This window comes from Magallana gigas, chromosome 8, assembly GCF_963853765.1.
Source record: "Magallana gigas chromosome 8, xbMagGiga1.1, whole genome shotgun sequence".
In the NCBI taxonomy this organism is placed as follows: Eukaryota; Metazoa; Mollusca; class Bivalvia; order Ostreida; family Ostreidae; genus Magallana; species Magallana gigas.
In genome coordinates, this window is record NC_088860.1 from 22,976,190 (window position 1) to 23,000,485 (window position 24,296).

The 24,296-nt window shown below is 31.9% G+C and overlaps 2 protein-coding genes and 1 long non-coding RNA gene across 4 annotated transcripts; 1 reads left to right on the forward strand and 2 right to left on the reverse strand.

Annotated features, from left to right (window-relative positions):
* Window positions 1–324: 324 nt before the first annotated feature.
* LOC105319926 (D-beta-hydroxybutyrate dehydrogenase) lies at window positions 325–9,925 on the reverse strand. 2 transcript variants are annotated; one of them, XM_066069813.1, is made up of 9 exons: window positions 9,317–9,925; window positions 7,696–7,868; window positions 6,770–6,891; window positions 5,287–5,409; window positions 4,703–4,806; window positions 2,014–2,086; window positions 1,557–1,618; window positions 1,284–1,337; window positions 325–595 (listed from the first exon to the last, which is right to left on the reverse strand). In XM_066069813.1, the coding sequence occupies exons 2-9, from the start codon at window positions 7,851–7,853 to the stop codon at window positions 503–505; spliced, it is 789 nt and encodes a 262-aa protein (XP_065925885.1). In that variant the 5' UTR covers window positions 7,854–7,868; window positions 9,317–9,925; the 3' UTR covers window positions 325–502. The 2 variants fall into 2 exon arrangements, with proteins under 2 accessions (XP_065925885.1, XP_065925884.1); XM_066069812.1 differs by lacking the exon at window positions 9,317–9,925 and having other exon boundaries at window positions 7,696–9,281.
* Window positions 9,926–16,387: 6,462 nt separating this feature from the next.
* On the forward strand, window positions 16,388–18,453 carry LOC105319925 (neuronal acetylcholine receptor subunit alpha-6-like). Its single transcript, XM_011417656.4, has 2 exons — window positions 16,388–16,693; window positions 16,936–18,453. Exons 1-2 carry the CDS (start codon window positions 16,388–16,390, stop codon window positions 17,851–17,853), a joined length of 1,224 nt encoding a protein of 407 aa, XP_011415958.3. The 3' UTR covers window positions 17,854–18,453.
* LOC136270899 (uncharacterized) lies at window positions 16,437–24,086 on the reverse strand. Its single transcript, XR_010708768.1, has 3 exons — window positions 23,156–24,086; window positions 22,217–22,338; window positions 16,437–17,849 (listed from the first exon to the last, which is right to left on the reverse strand). It is a non-coding gene; the product is annotated as an uncharacterized lncRNA (long non-coding RNA).
* Window positions 24,087–24,296: the final 210 nt, after the last annotated feature.

The window sequence follows — 24,296 nt, forward strand, 5'->3', positions numbered from 1 at the left end:
CAGTGATTGAAATATTTCCATAATTTGAGAGCATTGCTTAATGTGAATGTTTCAGAATTTTGCATGTTTATGAACTAATCGAGATATTGTACACTGGTTACATTACTAGGTCTTATTTAAAGTACAGTTATAAAACTTGATCATCCTTCTAGACATTGCTGTTAACATCAATGTTATATTTTCCAAAATCCAAACCATTATTATATAGACCTTCAAATAATTTTCGTCTTAACTCCATGGGTTGTTGAAATTTTTTTTTTTTTTTTTAATCAAAAACCATTTTCAAGGCATGCATTTTCAAAAACACAAACTGAAAAAACACCCGAGTTTGCTTGGTTTTTCCAGCATTAGGTTAACATCCAATATCAATAAAACAATTAAAAATGATGTCCCAAAGGGAATATAATTGGCTTTTTGTTACACAAACAAATTATCTCGCCTAATGCTGCATGGGTCTTAGTTTTTAATGATGCCGCTGCAGTATATCTAGTGAGTCCATTGGCTACTGAACAGTCATGCCACCGTCCATTGGAATGGATGTCCCGGTCATGTTATCTGCATCCGGGGAACACAGGAACAGGATCATTCCAGCGATCTAAAAATAAATTCAGCGATTTTATACAAGTCAAGAACAATTGTATTTTTAAAAATTCTGACAACGAGTCAGTCAGTGAGTCTGTTCGTTTGCAACCACTCACTCGTGTCTTTCCGACAGAGCTCGGAAAAATACCTCAAATGAAAATGTACGAAGTACAACATCACCGACCAGTTGTAAGATTCTATATAACATTGAGTCGCTTCCGGCCAATTCAAGTATTGGCTGGAACAGCATGAGTGGGTATTCTTTGGTAAAGTCTGCGTTTTATCAGTTAATTGAACAAAGTCTAGTTCAGATCTCAACGGATAATTATTGGCCTATTGGGTAATGTCATGGACGCCTAGTGTTATAACAAATTTGAGATTAACTTCCACCTGCCCGAAAGGACCAAGAAATCGTGACTGCGAGAGTCATTAACTAAACCGAGTCTAGAATGCTCTCGTAATTTGTTTTTGAAATTGAGGATATTTTTGAGTTTTAATAAACATGAAATATTTGCCTATGAATTATGAATTGTTAATTAAATAAGATATTCGAAATTTAAATTTTAAAAAGATATATCAAATTATCATTTAAAATTAATCTTATTTCTTATATTGGTATTCGAAGTTTCTTAAATCCTTATTCATTTTGATTTTCATATCTCTAAATGGAAACGTCTTTATATTAAAAGAAATTAACTTACTTGTGATGGATCATTTATTTTTCGTGTGGGTGTAGCATTTGTAAACAGGTCTTTCTGCAAAGATAACATAAACATCCATTATTACAAAATACGACTCAAGGTCAATTAATCATTACCCTGGCAGGGGGTAACTTATTTACTTGTCTTTACAGTTAATTTCATCGAGTAACCTTACTAAATCTTATGTAGGTAAGCGCTGAAGGTATGTTATTGAATATTCAGGAATCAAAATGATGTCACACGTTAAGGTACAACTCGACAGTTTGATCTCACCTTGGCTTCTTCTAGAGACATATTGGTCTTGTCGGCATGCAATTTGACCTGGGGTGCTACAACTAAAGGTCATATAATGATCTGGCAACGTTAAAAATATATAGGTTCTTCATATAGTACTTTGCTTTTAATGTGCATAAAAATAAGTAATTTAAAGTGACATAATGACGCACAAACAATCAATCGAGTTTTAACACGATTCCAATATGCATTAAATTTTCTCAAATAAAAACATGAACTTTTTAGAAATAACAATCATCAAAAGCAAATCTTTCATGAAATAGATTTCTAGTATGTCTGATTATTTCTGTTGTCATGTTGAGAAAGTGAAGTGCCTCTTTTGAGTCACAGAGGCAATATTAGAATTATATTTAATTTAATTTTCTCATTTTATCCAAAAAGAAAGAAAGAAAGAACTACTAACATATTACAATAATTGAAAAAAAGAATAACTTACGAGGTGTGTCGGTCCACGCTGGACACAACGCATTGCACGTGATCCCAAAAGCCGCTGTATCCATAGCAACAGCCTGAAATTTGAAAAAAAAAATAGACATTGAATTCCAATTTACTTTTACATTTCTTGTTAAACTCGAAAGATATTAAACGATTATACATAATTGAGACGCATACCATACATTGATATCATATCTAAAATGATTTGGACAATTTCCATTCATTCTTAATACCAGTATTAGTTTATTCACGACTTATGAAACAAGCATTCTGAGAGTATTGCATAAGCAATACACGTCCCCTACCGATTTGTGGAAATTGTGAAAACAATGCAGTTATGCAGAATATTGAACCCGAACATTAAAAAATTGGAATATAAAAAATTAATTTTCTCGAAAATATGTCAACCAGACGCTACAAAAGTGTAAACTTGATCTGTAGTTAGACATTTTGAGGCTGTTCAGCAAATTTCATATTATTCCTCAAACGCATAAAGAAAAAAAGGGTGGAAAACTGCAGTGGGACAGACAGACGGACGGACGAACTGACGGACGCAGAGGAAAGCTATAGTCCCCTCCGGTGAAAACCGGTATGGGACTAAAAATCGACAATTGGTGATCATGGGTCATGTGCCATATAGATCACATGGAGAACAAACGTTATCTGACTTAAGTAGTTCAACTAAAACATTTGATATAAATAAGCCTTTCTTGTAAAGTGAAAGGTTTTTGTAACAGCTCATTGTTTTTATTATTTATTTTAGTAATCATCTTTATTTCAGAAGGACCTGACCCTTCATTTGCAGAAACACGAATCTTATAAACGATTAAACCACGGATTTTTAAGAAAAATTTGCTACTTAGCATTTCCCACAAAAATGAAATATAAAAGATTAATGCACTGTGAATACAAAAGGTCTTCGACTCGGGTGAGCTACTTAAAGCTATACACGCTATAATTTGCGTCAATTTTGAATAAAGGGGAAAATGTATGTGTTTGATTACTAATAAAAGTTACCTTCATGCTGTTAATTATAATGCTCAATTCGATCACGTAACAAATATATCAAATATTAAACAATAAAAAATATTTATTTTCCTGCCAGGAAAGTAATGCCTCCTCGTTAATATCAATCTATCACGTGATATCGACAGCTAAATTTAGTCTATCATACCACAACTGGTGAAGGGTCAACAACTTCATAATTGTGATAGTTTCACAAAGGAAAGGATATTTTCAGTAAAGCATAAATTTGTCCGATATACGAGTACAAACAAAAGAAAAAAATACAAGCCTGTGAGTAGATATGAATACTTCCTTTAAAAAAATGACGTAGACCTGTGTTTTCCCCCTATGTGCTATTTATAGATCCTATAAGTGTTAATGCAGAAGTAAGGGTATCGTGAATGACAAACGTATCTTACTCATTATACATGTATGTATTTCAAATTAACAACTGTTAAGCATATTAAAAATCAAGTTGGATATTTAATTAGGCAAACAATAACGACCTCCTAGTTCTCCGCGGACATGCGCAATGAGGTCGGTTTCGCTCTTCCTTCATCAATATTCATGAAAAGGTATATTTTCTTGGCAGGAAAATAAACAATTAAAATCTATATCTTTGTAACGAGATGGAATTCACCATTGTAATTTACAGATTAAGGATAACTTTTATAAGTGGACAAACACATGCGTTTTCACTGTCATTCAAAATTGACGTAAATTATAGCGTGTATAGCTTTAAAAAAGAAACAAAAACTTTCTTAGTTCAAGGCATGTTTAATAATAAGAAAAAATCATTGTACGAGTGTGATGTAATAACTTCATCATGAACCATTCGATAAAAATGTTTATTAGTCAATCATTATTTTACATGTCGCGTGTCCTTGGTGCAATGAAATTTTTTTCTGTTTTAGTAAGAGCAACATCATTTTTATATATATTAATTTCAGAAAGTACATTCTTAAGAGGATCTGTGGTTCTATAAGTTTTATAAATGGTTCATTTAATGAATTTTTAAAGTGCCATAAAAAGAATTACCAGGGGCAATACATGGATAAATCAACAAAGCGATCGTAGAAAGCAAATACAATATGTTGGTGTTTTTTTTTATAGACTATGAAAAATTTAATTAAAAATTTCTGTTTAACAGAGATAGCTTTGGAATAAATAAATTAACGTGTATATGCTAATCCTTTATGGTGTTTTGACATAAATACTTAAACCTTAAACAACTTTTTAAGCATTTTCAATTTTTTTCTAGTTAGATTTAAAGACAGCTAGGCGAAAATTAAGATTGATGTTCAAAGAATACAAAACCTAAACAAAAATGTTCTATGGACCATGCCCACATGAACTGGTCAATGAGTAAGAGGTTCTCGTGTTTGGGTTGTGCTTTATTGGTAAAAAAAAAAAAGTGTACACGAAGCAACCATTTACGACAACTTGTTCTCCATTACTGGGCATATAGCAGCCAAACTATATACATAGATCTAATTCCTTAAAAAAAAACGGGCCCCACCGTCACCAACTTTCCCCAAGTCAATACTTAACCTCAAGTCTGAATTTTTACCGCAAATGTATGCACTTTTCTTTTAAGGATTTGAGTTGAGGATGAGTTGAGTGAATTGGAAGTTTTGGTGACAAAGGGGACCAGTTACTATAGTTCAAGGTCCTCTAAAAATTACCCTTGTGAGTCCAACCAACCCTGTCTTCGAGGAAATGTAAGGCGCCTTGTTGTAGTGAGCCATTATTGCCTGCACTGAAGACACGTTTACTATTCGTCCCCAACCTATCAAGTGAAAGCCGTTAAATAGAATTAATCATTCACTAACCCAGTGACAGTTCAGCCTAAGAGTTTTATCTTTTGTGTGACACGTAGCCTGACTCGGATTTACAAAATGGGTATATTATCCTATTAGTATTTCAATTATCCATGTCAATACGGATATTTGCAAAGAAAATAGAACAGGAAAAAGATTAAGAGTTAATAAATGTAAGCTCCCTTGACAACCTTATAGCACCTAAGTACTTCCGACATTGACAGTTCGGGTTATTATCACTGGTGCTTGATTCCTGTTTTAGTGTGATTTCTAAAAAGAATCGTGACACAACGATTTGATAGAAGAGAATATTTTTTTCTGAAAGTAGAAAGTATTCAGTGTATCTTTCATACATGTCGATGCACCATTCCATGTAAGCGAATGGACGGTAGTTTCAATAATTTTAGGTTAACAATACTAGTAACACGTGTGTTGAGTTCTACACATACCTTTCATTTTCATTGCGGGTACCACGTGTTTGCTCAAAATGAACGGTGTGGTTAGATTGACCTGGATGAGATCGTTCCACTTTTCTAGTGGCATTTCATCAACCGGTGCTACATGTTGTATACCTGTAAAAAATTTATAACGAGGAAACAATGAGTATTTTCCATTTTCTTAAAACTTGTTTTTCCAATCTCCAAAATGTGAAGAATTCCTTACTAAAGTAATTCCATAATTATATTTTCATGTCACAAGATACTTTTTACTTAGATATAAATTAAAGTGTTCAAATTCAAAAATAAATAATATGACTTTATTCATAAACATTCAAATGCATTTTGCATGCTATTTTAAGGAAAATTCTAAATATTCTAGTTCCAAATGCCTGGTAGCCTGGTACTGTACCTTGAAATTTTCGGGAATTAACAGGTTTAAATGTTAATAAATAACGAATAAACTACCAAGGAAAATTACATAAAATTGAGGAACGTCTTGTGTGTCCTTGAAGATAACAAGGACTTTAATAAAAATACAATAGGGTTGTTTTTGTATCTTTGTCCAAGTTAAGACTGGTAGATCTAAATTAGAAAAAAAATAATGCAATTTTTATCTTATCATTTAACATGAAAAGAAAACTCTTTTTGTATGCGTATAAATTTTGTCATCTATATTGTTGAATGGCAAACACATGATATATATTTCGTGTTTTATATTGTTTATATGTTCTTTGATCTTTGAGGACAACTTTTCAGTTCTTATCTGAGAGAGATTCAAGACCTTGTTAGGTAAACTAACATATGTAACACTGACTTTAAATATGATTATAAGGGATGTTGAAATGTTAAATATTTGTGTTAAGTACATGAATATTGAAAATTGTGACATAAAAGTAAGAGTCACGTTTCGTTTATTCAATTATCATTTTGTTTGTTTGATTATTTGTATTGTATCTAGGATAAACAATTTAATACTGAAACGTTTTTTGGTTTATTTCGAAACACCGCACCCCTTTATGTTTACATTTCAAGTAAAGAAAGCTACATAAATAAAATTACTAGTTACAAACAGAAAAACATAGTAAATTATCTTCGTAAATTAAATTCAATCAAAAAGAATATTTGATTCTCACATTTAACAATGCATAACAGTTGAAACAAACCACTTTACGATATTTTATTACATATCAAAGATTTTTATTCCATGCTATATATCTTTCATGGTCAATAACCTCTTGGTCAAACACTAGAAATACAAAATATATTAATTTTATCATAGTTTTGGAAAGGAAAAATCACACGAAAAATAAATTTCAAAAACATCAATATCAAATCAATGATATCCATTTGAGTTACATATTAAACTTTCTGATATCAAACTGAATTGTAAAGTACATGCATCTGTTTTTTAAGATTCAGCATTTTCAAAGAGTGTACACGTTGTTTTCAAAATTGCCATCGATATAACCTGCAGGAAATTCAAAAGTTTTACCAGCATTGTTAACAAGGATATCTATTCCCTCTGGAAATAATCGGTCTGCTTGTCTGCACAGTTCTAGCACCTGAGTAACATCTCGGAGGTCGCTTTGTACGTAATGAACCTTGCCAACAGCCCTACCAGACAAAGAAACAAAATAATTAATAAAATCTACAATATATCTAATGTAATTAATAGATTTGTGATCTTGCTCCTGTGTGATATGCTATGTTAAGCGTATCGTAGAAGAGCGAAGCTACACCTTTTAGATAGAGATGTCAATGTACCCAAATCATACATATGTGCAAGTATACATCAGTATTCATCAACACAGAGGACATATAACACACTATATATCAGACCTACCAACCAAGCAGAAGAGTAATTAACATAATTCCATAAACAAAAGCAAAGCACAAAGGCACTGACATAACCAGATATATTTAATGAATCTCATCAAAGATTTCGGAACATACCAAAGAAAATTAAAAAGTATCGATATTAGTATTTCAAACTCAACATTGCAAGAATAGAGGATCGATTTACTGTACATTGCTTATCATAAAGCACTCAGTATTGCCAAATCCAAACATAAAAAGCAATGTTATCAACCTTTTCTGTTCTTTGATGACAGATATAAAATGCTATTACAGAATAAGTGATTATTAGATCTCATAAACATGATATTCAAATATTCAATATACGAGAATGAACACTATTTTTTCTAGCAATTAACGAAAATATCACGTTCTTAAAGACATTTTTGCCACAAAATGCTGAAGCATTTTTCGTTGCAAAGTAGGGAAAAAATATTTTATTATTGACACCCTTTCTTTTGTCGTTTTCGAAGAAGGCAGTGCTTCGTCTTTTCTAATTTGTTCTTTAATAATATTTAAGACGATAATATTATGACGATGTATGAGACCATCATGCATACTCACGTGCTTTGGATATCCTTCAGGGCTTCCTGTGCATCGTCAGGTGACCTTGAACCCGTCACCAAGACCGAACAACCCTTAGCTGCAAGGAGTTTAGCCGTGGACCGTCCTATCCCACTTGTTGATCCTGTTATCAGGGCTGTCTTACCAGCAACCGACATACCCACTGTGTGTTTCTGCATAAATAAAGCAAAAAAAAAGTTCATCGGCGATGTTGTACATTTCTTATACAAACAACTAGTACCTTTTTGTCTGAAACTACACGGACCTGCGTCATACTCATATGAAGACAATTAGAGTTCATTGCAGGTTTCGAAGTGCAATACCAACAAACTTACGTCGGTTTAAAATGATACAATTATAGTTGAAAACATAAAGATTGTATTGTCATATTTATAGGGAATATGTCTGACTTACGTACGAAGATAACCGAAATTGCATTTAAAATGGCATACTAGTATCTTACCATATCTATCCAGGATTTTGCAAAGACATGACTCAGTACCATTTGAAAAGTGCTCTAAATGTCAAACCCTCAGAAATATTATACACTATCAACTTTAAACCTTAGCTTGACTTCGTGAAATGATCTTTCAAGAGATGTTGCAATAGTTATTCAATCTAATGTTTATAAATTCCAAATTGCAGTGAAATAGACTAACACACAAAAGTCATGTATTTTGCACTGAGAATATCTTGAATGGCATTTTAAACAAATCCGGGAATATGAATTATACAACTAAAAGTTGAGGGGTAAATTTTCTACTGGCCATAATTTTTTGAAAGACATCTGTCGACTAGAAATGTCATTCTGACTTATTTCCAGGCTTTCAAAAAAAGATTTCTCTTGAAAAATCCTTGTAGGGTAATATGGAATATTTATTGTTTACCAAAGCTTTAAACTGCAAAGATATGTTTTTTATTCTATGTGTGAAAAATATAATGCGTTCGCTAAATGAAAATTAAATTTCTGATCATGTGCCTCGTGAAAGCACATATTATCTGAAACATGAGGACGCTTAATGATTCGTTATATAACAGCTTTGCTCAATCATTTGTTTACATACCTTTCCATAGTTCTTGTATCAAGTCAATATAGCCAAATGAAAAGATTTACAAATAAAGTAATAGATGAATAATTAGATAATGCATTGTAATTCATTCAAACGTTATGATAGTATCTTAGTTTCACAGTTTAACGTTCACAAAGTTACAAAGTTGAGGCACAGATAAGACAGGATAAGTGTGGTTGCAATATAAAAGGGCTTCGGACAGAAAATATTAACAGATTTGGAAAATGGCAAGTCAAAAACAAAGAGTACTCCACATATTGCTTGAAAATAGTTTGTTCGTATTACATTAAAGATGCATCTTAATGTTTAAACATACTAGTACAACTCGTATAATTATTTATATTAGTACAACCAACAACATACTTCATCTAGGTCACTATATCTTATCATGTTTTGATGAGCGAGATACATTATCTAAAAGTTATAAAACTGATATAATCCTGTCTATACTCTTTGCATCATTTCAATAATCGATACTTTGATCATTTTCATCGCACTAAATATTAAGCAATGAAAATACTTGGATTTAAAATTGTAAACTTTACACTCACCTGCGGTTTTGTTATCAAGTTAAAATAGAAACCGGATGTTCATGCAGGTAGTCATAATCTAGAGTTGATCCCAAATAATGATCTCGAGTTGTGAGGAAAGGAAAATGCATTTTGGCCGTTTTATAAGACACATTGGTAACTCTTATGTTTGTCATGATTCAACAGAAATTGAAATAAAAAAAGAGAGGTTGTAAATCTATGTGCTGGATGTTACAGAAAAAAACTAATATTTTCATAAGTGTATAAAATCTTGATGCTTTAAGAAAACAGTGCTTAACTGAGAAGGTTTATACATGAATGTTTGCAATAGGCATTAACACGTCTGAGTATGTGAGAATAATATAATGCACAACATATTTATAAATATTTCCTCAATCGTGCCTTTCTGGGACTAAAAATGTTATGAATTATTATTCTAAACATTTGTCAGTGCATGGAATAGTTTGGGGTTACATAACCAAACGACACACCTTGGAATAATATATGATCAGACGAGAGTTTAAAGCAACGAATCAGATTGCTAAGCTTGTATTATCTTTGGCAAAATGTGACATCTTCGTCATAGACTAATTGACATTTTTTTTTATTCTACCTGAAGATAGCTAAGTAATGGAATGAAAATATTAAAAGGGCTTTTTAGTTTCTGCTTACGTGCAATTCCAACCAATCAAGTATTCGTATGGTTCTTGTATGATGCCACACAAAGATAGGGTATTCTATTGGATTTTTCTAATCCTATTAATAGTGTAAGAATTGAAATATTCGATAATTGTTGCCCATTCGAAAATGAACTATCAAATATTTTTAACAACCCTTTTCCCGAGATTTTTCTAGATAAATGCTTACTATGTGAAATTTATATTTAATTTTTGTCATTTATACGCCATTAAACATAATATACATATAATCAATTTTTATGCTTTAGAATTATTGTAAAGCTTGTTGTCAAGAATATGAATTATAAATGGAACAGCCATTAAACATGTTAAAACTAAGTGCACTTCGGCAACTAAAATAAAGTGCCAGGAACTTTGCCAGAGATGGGATATATATGATTTATGGATTATTTCTCAAACGTACATATCAGATTGATTATGTAAGTATGAACGTTTCATTTAATCTGGCAATAATAAATCAATGGATACCTGATGAAGTTTAACTTTATTTCAATATCTGGACCACTTTGTACTTTAAAATGGCATACTAGTATCCAACCATATATATCAAGGATTTTGCAAAGATATGATTCAGTACCATTTGAAAAGTGCTCTAAATGTCAAACCCTCAGAAATATTATACTTTATATCAACTTTAAACCTTAGCTTGACTACGTGAGATGATCTTTCAAAAGATGTTGCAATAGTTGTTCAATCTTATGTTTATAAATTCCAAATTGGGTGAAATGGACTAACATACATGTATTTTGCACTAAGAATATTTTGAATGGCATTTTAAACAAATCCGGGAAGAGGAATTATACAACTAAAAGTTGAGGGGTAAATTTTCTTCTGGCAATAATTTTTTTGAAAGACATCTGTAGACTAGAAATGTCAATCTGACTTATTTCAAGGCTTTCAAAAAAAGAATTTCTCATGAAAAATCCTTGTAGGGTATTATGGAATATTCATTGTTTACCAAAGCTTTAAACTGCAAAGATCTGTTTTTTATTCTATGTTTGAAAAATACAATGCGTTCGCTAAATAAAAATTGAATTAAATGATAATATGTTTAAATAAAATGAAACAAACCCCCTTTCGCTTTTTTAAATTTCTGACCATGTACCTCGTGTAAGCACATATTATCTGAAACACGAGGACGCTTAATGATTCGTTATATAATAGCTTTGCTCAATCAATTGTTTACCTACCTTTCCATAGTTCTGGTATCAAGTCAATATAGCCAAATGAAAAGATTTACAAATAAAGTAATAGATAAATTAAGTAGATAATGCATTGTAACTCATTCAAACGGTAGAGAATATCTTAGTTTCACAGTTTAACGTTCACAAAGTTACAAAGTTGACGCAACGATAAGACAGGATAAGTGTGGTTGTAATATAGTAGAGGGCTTGGGACGGAAAATATTAACAAATTTGGAAAATGGCAAGTCAAAAACAAAGAGTACTTCACATATTGCTCGAAAATAGTTTGTTTGTATTACATTAATGATGCATCTTAATGTTTAAAATAACTAGTACAACTCGTATAATTATTTATATTAGTACAACCAACAACATACTTCATCTAGGTCACTTTATATTATCAAATGTTTTGATGAGCGAGATGCATTATCTAAAAGTTATGAAACAGATATAATCCTGTCTATATTCTTAGCATCATTTAAATAATCAATACTTTGATCATTTTTCATCGCACTAAATATTAAGCAAAGAAAATACTTGGACTTAAAATTGTTAACTTTACACTCACCTGCGGTTTTGTTATCACTTTAAAATAGAAACTGGATGTTCATGCAGGTAGTCCTAATCTAGAGTTGATCCCAAATAATGATCTCGAGATTTGGGGAAAGGAAAATGCATTTTGGCCGTTTTATAAGACACATAGGTAACTCTTATGTTTGTTATGATTCAACAGAAAATGAAATAAAAAAAGAAAGGTTGTAAATCTATGTGCTGGATGTTACCGAAAAACTTATATTTTCATAAGTGTATAAAATCTTGATGCTTTAAGAAAAAAGTGCTTAATTGAGAAGTTTGATAAAAGAATGTTTGCAATAGGAATTAACACGTCTGAGTATTTGAGAATAATATAATGCACAACATATTTATAAATATTTCCTCAATCGTGCCTTTCTGGGGCTACAAATGTTATGAATTATTATTCTAAACATTTGTCAGTGCATGGAATAGTTTGAGGTTACATAACCAAACGACACAACTTGGAATAATATTTGATCAGACGAGAGTTTAAAGCAACGAATCAGATTGCTAAGCTTGTATTATCTTTGGCAAAATGTGACATCTTCGTCATAGACTAATTGACATTTTTTTTTATTCTACCTGAAGATGGCTAAGTAATTGAATAAAAATACTAAAAGGGCTTCTTAGTTTCTGCTCACGTGCAATTCCAACCAATCAAGTATTCGTATGGTTCTTGTATGATGCCAAACAAAGATAAGAAATTCTATTGGATTTTTCTAATCCTATTAATAGTGTAAGAATTAAAATATATGATAATTGTTGGTCATTCGAAAATGAACTATCAAATAACTACCTTTTTCCCGAGATTTTTCTAGATAAATGCTTACTACATGCATGTGAAATTTAATTTTTGTCTTTTATACGTCATTTAACATAATATACATATAATCAATTTTTATGCTTTAGAATTATTGTAACGCTTGTTGTCAAGAATATGAATTATAAATGGAACAGCCGGAAAAGGTACCCTGATTTTATCACATGTTTATGCTTTAAAATTATTGTTAAGTTTGTTGTCAAGAATATGAATTATAAATGGAACAGCCATTAAACATGTTAAAACTAAGTGCACTTCGGCAGCTAATATAAAGTGCCAGGAACTTTGCCAGAGATAGGATATATATGATTTTTGGATTATTTCTCCAACGTACATATCAAATTGATTATGTAAGTATGAACGTTTCATTTAATCTGGCAATAATAAATCAATGGATACCTGATGAAGTTTAACTTTATTTCAAAATCTGGACCTATTTATATACTTTGTACTTTATCCTTTTATATACTTTATTTACTTTGGGTTTTACAACTACTAAGATTTCGTTTTGAAGAAATGGGATCAATTATTAAAGAATTCTCTTCACACGACTTTAAACATTTTAACTTCAACTTAAGTTGGAATAACACACCTGGGAAATGTCACTCAAATTAACAGTAAATTATTCGATTATGAAAAATATAACGCTAATTTAACTGTACATTGCCAAATAAGCGAAAAATTTGCAGTCTGGGGATAAAGAATTATCTAAATTCAGTAAGTAACAACAAAAGCACCAACGGCATTCGAATTAGTTTAATAATGCGATTCTTTCATTGAAGTTTTATTCATAACTGAAACCACACTAATAATTTTCATAATATAGATTAAAACAGATTTTCCAAAATTGTCTTTTTTGCGAACTTTTTTTTTTACACAACCTGGGCAAAAACACTCTGGGTCAAACTGTATCGGGAAAAAATTCATACAGGGCGATCAAAAACACTTAGATTCGCAAAGTGCACTGTAAACTTCATTTAGAAATCACTAGTATTATTCTTAATCTTTTGTAGGACAATTCATCAAAGTCAACTTAAGCATTATATAACCATTATATAAGAGTAAATACATAGCACAGAGAAAGATTTAGGTCACCATCATACGTGAAGTTCTAGTTATGAAGTGAACATATATATTCATACATATGTGAATTACAAAATACTTCATTATTTAATACATTTCTTTGGACAAATATACAAATAAAGAACTAGCAATTTAATTATCGTTGATGAATGCGTATCGTGAAAATTTATGATTGTGAGTTCCAGTAATTTACAACAAATTCTGTTAATGTTTTAAAACATATCGATGCGAAATAGATACATTTCTAGATAATCTAATTAGTATAACACGTGATACAAGATAACATAACAATAGCATATTTTTTTTATAATAAATGTTGAAATGCAATAAAATTTAAATTGACACGGTCAGAAAGTGTGACAAGGCTGCATGAAGGCCTTAATGTAACATCACACACAAGATTTTCCTTGTGCAGTAGTGATTTTACATATGTAATGCTATTGTTATTCAGCCTCATTAAAATTTTATCTGGTTGCGTGTGATGTATAGATAAAAGTATAAGTACACATATTTTTGCAGTGCATGTTTACATCTTTAGAATGTTACTTAGTACATACGAAGTAAAGACATGCTTAAAATGTTATCGTCAATTTTGGCGGATGTTTGGGGATCGTTAAATTCAGAAAGATTTAACTAAGGTATGATACATTTGCCTTTCTATACATTTTATTCTTTCTTCTGATATAATTAAATATAACAAAGTAAAACGACACATTTTGAAAAATACGTGTATTGAATATTTAAATCTTTCTAAACATAAAATTTGGCAATGTGAACAAATCGGCACTCCATCATCTACCTTTGACTTTTTAGAATATGCATATTTCTTTATTGAAAGCAGTGATACAGTTCGTCTCGTAATTAAGTGTTTTCAGTAATTAGTTTATAATCATATTGTTAACAAAACAAACGATATGTAGTGCTTTCATCTATTGATGAAATCAGATGGATGATCTTTACTTTAATTAACACAATCATTATGCATGTAATCACATTGTATACTTTTAGTACTATCTTCTAATAAATCATACAAATAATCATTTAGTAAGAGCATGTAGCGATAACCTACTTCTAGAATAGTTTGATGTTGCTAGGATACAGATTTTAAGATAAATGATATAATTGACTGATTTCGAATGAGCCTTCTGAATACTTCTGATTCCCCCCTCCCTAGTTTTGCTTTTAAAAGCGCGATGAAGACTATTTCATGGTTTAAGTTTTTTCATTTTGGAACAAACATTTTTTTTATTGAATAATAGTCTAACTTTGGTGCTGTTTAAAACAACTATGTGATCTATTTTTTTATGTTTCTCAAAGGAAGAGTTAAATCATACATTCTACCTTTTGCCCGTTTTCTTTTCCTCGTTTACCTTAATCATTCAGGTTATAAAATAAATAATTCAAAAAATTAAAAAAAACAACATATTTCCTTACTATGATAGAGTTATAAACTCTGCACACTTTATTGCAAACTGACATATAAGCATTTAAATAAAAAAATGTTTTGAAAAAATCCCAGCAATAATTATTTTATAATATGAATCAGCAACAAAATGATGCAGACATATCGAATTGAATGTTATCAAGCGAAGCTTTTAGTTTGAGGCCATAGCAGAACAAATTGAGAAACGCGTTAATTCATTGGATCGTCTATTTTCGGTACAATGAAGAGAAAATCAAATGTTATATTAACCTCCTAGGGCAAGTGCAGGTGAATATTATACAATTATTGCTGTTTTTGAGGTAAATACGATGATTTAGCTACCCTAGAAGTATAATATTTACCGAGCTAGACTCGAGGTGAATATTGTACTTCGAGGGTAGCTTAATCATCGTATTGATCTAAAAACAGCAATGATTATTTAATTATATGATTCAGCGACGAATTCATACAGACAAATATGAAATTGAGTGTTATCAAGCAATGTTTTAGTTTGAAGCCATTGCCAAACAAATTGAGAAACGCGATGTTTCATTGGACGATCTATTTTTAGTCCAATGTTGAGAAATCAAATGTTATATTGACCTCTTAGGTCACGTACAAGTGATTATAACGTTCTGGGTTTTTTTTCAAGATAGTTGAATCTGACAAAAAGTGTTATTTTTTCTAGATAGTTGGATATGAACCAATTAGAGAGCTGGGAATTAATCAATCATGTAATAATATATTATAATATATATTTTATAATATATATATTATGATATATATTATTTGTTTTGGACAACATTAAAAACACTCTTAAGAAACTTTTAAAGGGTGATTCTAACGGCTGATATTAGATACTTGACAGTTTTAAAACGATTTGAAATTTCAAAACAACGCGTAAAGAAGCATTTTTCGTTATCGGTTGCTTTTAAACTCAACTGGTTTTTTTTAATTTTATAGTCTGATCCAAAATTGAAATGAATAAAAACGTTTAATATTGGCATTTTGGTAGCGATTTAAACGTGCAGTGACCTTTCAATGATACATTTAATTCTTGATAATGATTTTTACCAATTACCACTGCTAAATAGTGTGTACACAAACTGTTGACTAAACTGTACATTCCGTAATTTTCTTCTCTAATTGTCTTTGACGAATAATCACATATCCATGCATTACATTCCCACCTTCCGCAGATTACTATTTAATTTGTAGTTTCCATTTTTTAGCTTCAACCTGAGCTTATGCCGTCTTACAGTCTCTAGATCCAAACCTTTTGCTGCATAAACTATTTAGTGTCGAACTATGGCTGCAGTTTCAACTGTCCTTGCTGTGTGTTTTTTCGGAGGGGTCAATAGCCAGACACCAGTGCAAGTTAAGAGTCTTGTAGACAATCTTCTCTCTAACTACGACAAGCGAATTCGTCCGGTGGAGGACCAAGCTCTTTCTGTGACTCTAGACGTGAGTTTTAGCCTAATCAGCATCATAGGGGTGGATGAAGTAAACGAAAAACTAGAGACGTCCGGTTATTTGACCATACTATGGAACGACTCCCTTCTCAGATGGGATCCGGCCAGTAATAACGGTATTTCCACGATATTTTTGCCTCAGGTTTGTAAAGCTCAATAAATTTTTTACTTAACATAAAACTTTACTATTTACAAATAAGTAGGCATTATGTACCATTGATGACACAAAGTGCATATTTTAACAGTTTATCTGTAACATGTACATTACAAACGATAAGAATCCGTTTTATTAAGAAAATATTAAATAAATTGTAAAATACACCACTTAGCAATTGCAGTTTTTAATTATTTTGATCTTATCAAATGGGAAATAATTAATTTTAGAACGACATTTGGAAACCAGATATAGTGCTGGGAAATGGTATCAGAAAATTTGAAGAATTGGGGGGCAGTTTTTACAATGTTGAAGTTGACAATTTTGGTTTTGTTTTGTGGAAACCTTTCCAAGTCTTTGAAACACAATGTAGTATCGATACCACATACTTTCCCTACGACAGAGAAGTTTGTGAGATTGTCTTCGTGGTTTGGAGTTACACGATCGCCGAAGTTGAGATTTCAAGATCCGCGAATGGAATTAACCTGAACGAATACACAGAAAGTGGCGTCTGGGAAATCACACGAACCGATGTTAAAGTAAGCAAAGAGGCCTTTGAATCCAAGGTTACATTTTCAATTTACATCAAGAGGAAGCCCTTTTATTATGTATTCAACATCATCATTCCAATTCTTTTTCTGGGAATGCTCACCATTTTAGTTTTCGCTCTGCCCGTAGAAGCCGGAGAAAAGATGTCATATGCAATGACCGTGTTCCTATCTTTCGCTGTCTTTCTGACCATTATCAACACTCTGCTTCCAGTAAGCTCGGAAACAACACCTGTTCTTAGCATATACCTTCTTATGCAGATGACGATGAGCATTCTTGTTTTGTTCATCACAGCTTTACAAATACGCTTGCATCACCGAGACACGTCAGTTCCAATATCTAAACCCTTTCGGTTTATGGTTCGCCTCATGCATTACTTTCGATGCCGCAAATCTTGTAAAATATCCCCTGCGAAAAACAAGGACAGTGAAGAGAGAGATAACTTTGATTCAGTGGGGGGAACCTCTCAAGAGGAGGAAATCAGACCTGAATGGAAGGATGTAACGTCCGCAATCGATTTCCTGGCATTTTGGAGTTTCTTTCTTCTTTATCTGTCTCTGACCGTGTATCTGTTTGCAACAATCATCAGAGGAAGCTGAGGGGGAAAAGATGACAAAGAAGTTTAAATACTAATATACATTTTTTGAATTAATATTTTCTCCACTTTATATCAATGAACTCTTTTGGACATTTGTATTTTGTTTATTGATTGGGAGTGCTAATAATAGATAAAAATATGGATTAACATATTATTTCGCAATTGATATTGTAATCAACAGACAAATGAAACACGTTAATTTACTTATATGCTCAATGTACACGTTATTTTTTTTTTAGATCGATCCATAATCAAAAAAGAAATGTATGCTTCCTTCATTGCAATGTTTAGTTTAAAAAATAGCATAAAATTATTTGGAAGCTTTATAATAAGAATACAAGTATTCATGCATTTAGATTTTGAATGAACTGGTCGATATATACATGTACCTCAATCAATCGACCCATGCAAAGAAACTTGCGTGAACTAGTAAGGTAATGCGTTTTAGAGCAGCATTAAAGAGTCCCCAGTTGTTTAACAGTTGGCAATGTATTCATAATGTTTTGTCATGCACCATAACTACAACTGCTTTCATTGTCTTTGTCAGTTTTTAATTGATTATCAAATAATTCTGAATAAATATGATAAATTTGGAAACACATGAGTGTCTTAAAATGTAAACTTTTAACCCCTACCTTTCTAGCGGTGGGAGCATGAAGACATCAAACAAAAATTACTTCATACGGATTTTATCTTTGCAATTTTTTTGAGTAGCCTAATGTTAAAAGCGTAATAAATGTACTTTCAAGGTAAACATTCATCCTTGAAAAGAATTAGCTAAACAAAACAACTATAACCAAAATGTCTACTTAATTTTAGTTTCCACATCTTTTAACCATAAACTCCTATATATCTTCAAGTGTACAGTACGTTAGCATACATTAGCAATCAATTTATAAGAAGAGGATTGTTATTAAAGACGACGATGACAAAGGACAAACAAAAAAGCCCAAATCACACATTTACTAAAAAAGTAATTGCATAAATGAACACTAATTTTATAAAAAGTATGCAAATACATTCGGTTTTAAAATAAAACCTACAAACCTACAATTTTCTGAGAAAAGTAACGCTATGCTAAGCGTTCCTATCAATCATAATCAATACACACACAGCTCAAAATAAGACGTTAAGTAAAAAGTTTAACTTTGGAGGACAATTCAATTCTTTATTCTAAAATAAATGTGTTAAACTGCATGTTTTCATTCATATGAGAATCTAATCTAAAAGTAAAGGTGAAAATGGTTTTCTTAGTGAGAAGCGTTTATATGACGTAATATTATCTTGTTCAATCCAGTGGTGACAGTGCTAATTATAAGCAATTAAAATTAATCGCCACATGAGTATTAACAACAAAACTAATGGAGAATTGGACAAATTACAAAACAAACCATCTTGATAATGGAGTATAATTATTATAATTATATCTCTGAATTTTGAAGAATAATTATACTTTCTACGTTTTACTTTTGACTAAACATCTCGTATCGATTCTATAAGGCAGCAAAAAGCACACTTTTTTAATGACAGGAACACTACCATGTGCAATTCTTGATAGATTTATATATCATTGATATAGGATATTTCATCAAAATATTGTTTATACTTGCTATCATGTGTTGTCCCTCTGTTAAAATTTGAATAAACTTTTGGCCTTGTTTTGCATCATATCCTGTACAATTTCATTGACAAGACAAAAATGTCGATGTTTTAATAAATGAAAATAGTTAATACCGTACTAAGAAAAAACAGAAAACCCGAAAACAAAACCATTAAAAGACCTGTGAAAAAGCTATTACCAAAAATAAAAGAATTTCGTTAATTAAATGTCTGACCAGGATTAACTTATTAAACCTGGATTCATTGATCGCCTGAAAATATATACACTAGCTTAATGTCTGATTTAAAAGTTAAAAGATTATATTAAGATTTAATGCATAACAGATGCACTAAAAAGATGCCGTTCTCCATGAATAGTGTATTGAATATTATCGATATTTTTGGGTCTGTGTCAGTTCAAGCAATTCAAGTAGCAGCTTCTATACGAAATCCTGCAAATCCATTCATTTTGTTACGTAAAGTTCTTTGTGGAAGAGCGGCAAGCAGGCATTTAATTCACATTCACAAAGTATACAAATGCAACTATTGACCAAGTACAAACCAAAAACTGTTGTAATGAAATACCAGCCCGAACTAGTGAACAGGAAACTGCATATTTACGCAGACAGATTTCAGTAATATGGAAGTCTTCGAGAGAAGTCATTGAGAGAAAACACTGGTGGTCAACGCTGATTCACTGTTGTGATGTCACGGGATTGTATTTACCCCCAAAGGAACCAAAACCGAAAAATCGTTACAACGTCAATGAACAAGAGAGGAAGAACAATGAAATGAGAAAATCAATGGCCGGGCCTGCATACGGGGTGCCTGTGTACCCAATGAATGCAGCAAGAATTGGAAGCCGACTTGGGGCAACAGAAGAACCACAGAATTACGACGATTCCAACTCGTTCGTGAGTGAATGTATCACATCATATTTCCTGTAATTTTAGATAATTTCCTTTAAAAAAAGGAATGAAATGCAATCGATAACCGTGTGAAATCAAATCTCAATCTTAACATTTAAGAAATTATATGTGTATGTTTTATTTCCTGCTATTTAGAGAAGGCTCGATGGTCGTGGCCTTTTTAGGTTATAAATTCCTCCTTCATACAAAACGCATTGTAAAAAGATGAGAAATGTTTAAATTTTAAAGCTGAAGTATTTTGATTTTTTTTCATAACCAAATGAAAGTTTTTGGTTAAAATTGTCCTATTTAAAAACCTAAGATAGATCTTATGGTTAATTTGTTGGCCATCCAGCCTCCCTAATATTACACCCATGTTGCGGAAGATTTTGTAGCCTAGGTAGACCAGGGTGTAATCTGAGTTTGAGTTATTGTGTTCTTGATTGCAAGTGAGCCTACGTCTAGCTGCAGGTCTGTAGCTCCTGGTCTGAATAAATTCAAATTGGACGACCCGGGAGCTACAGTGCCTCCCATAGTAAAAAACTGCAATTTACGGCGCACAAAAAATTGCGTTAATTTTGGACTAATTAACATTATTTATAATCAAAGTCTGTGAAAACAATTACCAACCATTAAATTCCTCATTCAAGTTACTGCTGATATCGGTACTTTACTTGCTTCAAACTTTCTCACAAACACGCAAACCGACCTCAGAAATTGAAGTGTTAAATTCACGTAAAGCTTGAGAGTCGCCATTTTAAAATGTAAACAAACTGCATCACTTCACTTTACAGGGCTGGTGATGCAGTTAAAAAAGAATATCAGAGGCAAGAAAAGTGATGATGTCTGTTGTAAAATGTCCGAAGAATTTTTTAGAATCAATTAATTCTATAGAATGTTTGGAAATAAGGTTAATCAGTCCAAAACTAGTGCAATTTTTTGTGCGCCGTAATTTGCCGTTTTTTTTACTATGGGAGACACTGTAGCTCCCAGGTCGTCCATCCAAATTTTTTCAGACCAGGAGCTACAGACCTGCAGCTAGCATACGTCTGGATACCAAATCCCCAATACAGCACAGGAGCTATGTGTCAGAAAGCGACGGGAACTCTTTAGACAGCTCTGTTGCAGACCCTACCATAACATGACGGACCATATTCTGTATTCTAGGGGGCATTATACTGATCCTTCTAACCGTTGTACCCGTTGTTGTTTTCATCATTATAAAAGGTCGGTACATAACAGTCGTTGATGTCAAATATTGATTCAACTTGCGTCCTTAATGTACCATAATAAATATCAGACGTTTTCTTCTTACATATGATGATACCACAACCACATATAATACATACTGTAAGTAAATTTTCCTCATAAGAAAATCAAGAAATCCAACTGAAAATAAGTAGATAATTTTTTAAAGAAACTGCTACTAACGTCTGCATTTTTCAATGATTGTCTCTTTTTGAACAGAGATATTGCTGATAGTCAAATAAATTCTTTAGAATGTACATAGGTGGGTTTTTCTTTTCATGCAAAAGAAATCGATAAATATTGAATTAATTGAGAGGACGTTACAAATCAATGAACATTCTTAAAATTGTAGATGAGAGCAGTAATAGACAGATCCTTTGTTGGAGATGAATTTAGACAGTGCAATATTAATTTTATCATAGTTTTGGAAATAAAAACTCACACAAAACATCAAATCACTATTTATTTAGACATTAAATTTGCTGATATCAAACTGAATTATACAGTGCATGCATCTTTATTTTTTAAGGTTCAGCATTTTTAAAGAGTGTACATGTTGTTTTCAAAATTGCCATCGATATAACCTGCATGAAATTCAAAAAGTTTTACCAGTATTGATAACAAGGATGTTTATTCCCTCCGGAAATATCTGGTCTGCCTGTCTGCACACTTCTAGCACCTGAGTATCATCTCGGAGGTCGCTTTGTACGAAATGAACCTTGCCAACAGCCCTACCAGACAAAGAAACAAAATAATGAATAAAAACTACAATATATCCAATCTAATTAATTAAACTAAAAATAGATTTGTGATCTTGCTTCTGTGCAATATGCTGTGTCAAGCGTATCGTACAAGAGCGATGCTACAACTTTTAGATAGAGATGTCAATGTACCCAACACATACATATTTGCAAATATACATCAGTATTTATCAACACAGAGGACATATAACACACTATATATCAGAACTACCAACCAAGCAGAAGAGTAATTAACAGAATCCTACTAAACAAACAAAGCACAAAGGCACTGACATAACCAGATACATTTAATGAATCTGATTTTAGATTTCGGAACATATCAAGAAAAATAAAAAGTATATATATAAGTATTTCAAACCCAATCTTGCAAGAATAGAGGATCGATTTAATGTACATTGTTTATCATAAAGTACCCAGTATTCCCAAATCTAAACATAAAAAGCAGTGTTATCAACCTTTTCTGTTCTTTGTTGACAGATATAAAATGCTAAAGTTTTAGAATAAGTGACTAATAGATCTCTTAATATGATATTCAAATATTCAATATTCGAGAATGAACACCATTTTATCTAGCAATTAACGAAAATATCACGTTCTTAAAGACATTTTTGCCACAAAATGCTGAAGCATTTTTCGTTGCAAAGTAGGAAAAAATATCTTATTATTGACGCCCATTCTTTTGTCGTTTTTAAACAAGGCAGTGCTTTCGTCTTTTCTAATTTGTTCTTTATCAATATTTAAGGCAATTATAACGATGTATGAGACCATCGTGCAAACTCACGTGCACGTGCTTTGGATATCCTTCAGGGCTTCCTATGCATCATCAGGTGACCTTGAACCCGTCACCAAGACCGAACAACCCTTGGCTGCAAGGAGTTTAGCAGTGGACCGTCCTATCCCACTTGTTGATCCTGTTATCAGGGCTGTCTTACCAGCAACCGACATATCCACTGCGTGTTTCTGCATAAATTAAGCAAAAAAAAAAGTTAATCGGCAATGTTGTACATTTCTTATACAAACAACTAGTACGCGTTTGTCTGAAACTACACGGACCTGCGTCATACTTATATGAAGACAATTAGAGTTCATTGCAGGTTTCGAAGTGCAATACCAACAAACTTACGTCGGTTTAAAATGATACAATTATAGTTGAAAACATGTAGATTGTATTGTCATATTTATAGGGAATATGTCTGACGTACGTACGAAGATAACCGAAATTGCATTTAAAATAGCATACTAGTATCCTACCATATATACCCAGGATTTTGCAAAGACATGACTCAGTACCATTTGAAAAGTGCTCAAAATGTCAAACCCTCAGAAACATTATACACTATCAACTTTAAACCTTAGCTTGACTTCGTGAGATGATCTTTCAAGAGATGTTGCAATAGTTATTCAATCTAATGTTTATAAATTCCAAATTGCGGTGAAATAGACTAACACACATGTATTGTGCACTGAGAATACTTTGAATGGCATTTTAAACAATCCGGGAAGAGGAATTATACAATTAAAAGTTGAGGGGTAAATTTTCTCATGGCAATAATTTTTTTGAAAGACATCTGTCGACTAGAAATGTCATTCTGACTTATTTCCAGACTTTCAAAAGAAGAATTTCTCTTGAAAAATCCTGGTAGGGTAATATGGAATATTCATAGTTTACCAAAGCTTTAAACTGCAAAGACCTATTTTTTATTCTATGTTTGAAAAATACAATGCCTTCGCTAAATGAAAACTAAATTAAAAGATATAATGTTTATATAAAATAAAACACCCCCCCCCCTCGCTATTTTTTAATTTTTGATCATGTACCTGGTGTAAGCACATATTATCTGAAACATGAGGACGCTTAATGATTCGTTACATAACAGCTTTGCTTGATCATTTGTTTACATACCTTTCCATAGTTATTGATTCAAGTC

Excerpts from the sequence above, each read along its gene's own strand:
- LOC105319926 (XM_066069812.1), bottom strand. The coding sequence starts at position 7,898 with ATGAACTTTTTTTTTGCTTTATTTATGCAGAAACACACAGTGGGTATG. Across the intron at positions 2,087-4,702 it reads GGTTGGTTGGACTCACAAGG|GCTGTTGCTATGGATACAGC; the intron begins GTAATTTTTAGA and ends TTCAAATTTCAG. Across the intron at positions 596-1,283 it reads AAATAAATGATCCATCACAA|ATCGCTGGAATGATCCTGTT; the intron begins GTAAGTTAATTT and ends ATTTATTTTTAG.
- LOC105319925 (XM_011417656.4), top strand. The coding sequence starts at position 16,388 with ATGGCTGCAGTTTCAACTGTCCTTGCTGTGTGTTTTTTCGGAGGGGTC. Across the intron at positions 16,694-16,935 it reads CCACGATATTTTTGCCTCAG|AACGACATTTGGAAACCAGA; the intron begins GTTTGTAAAGCT and ends AATTAATTTTAG.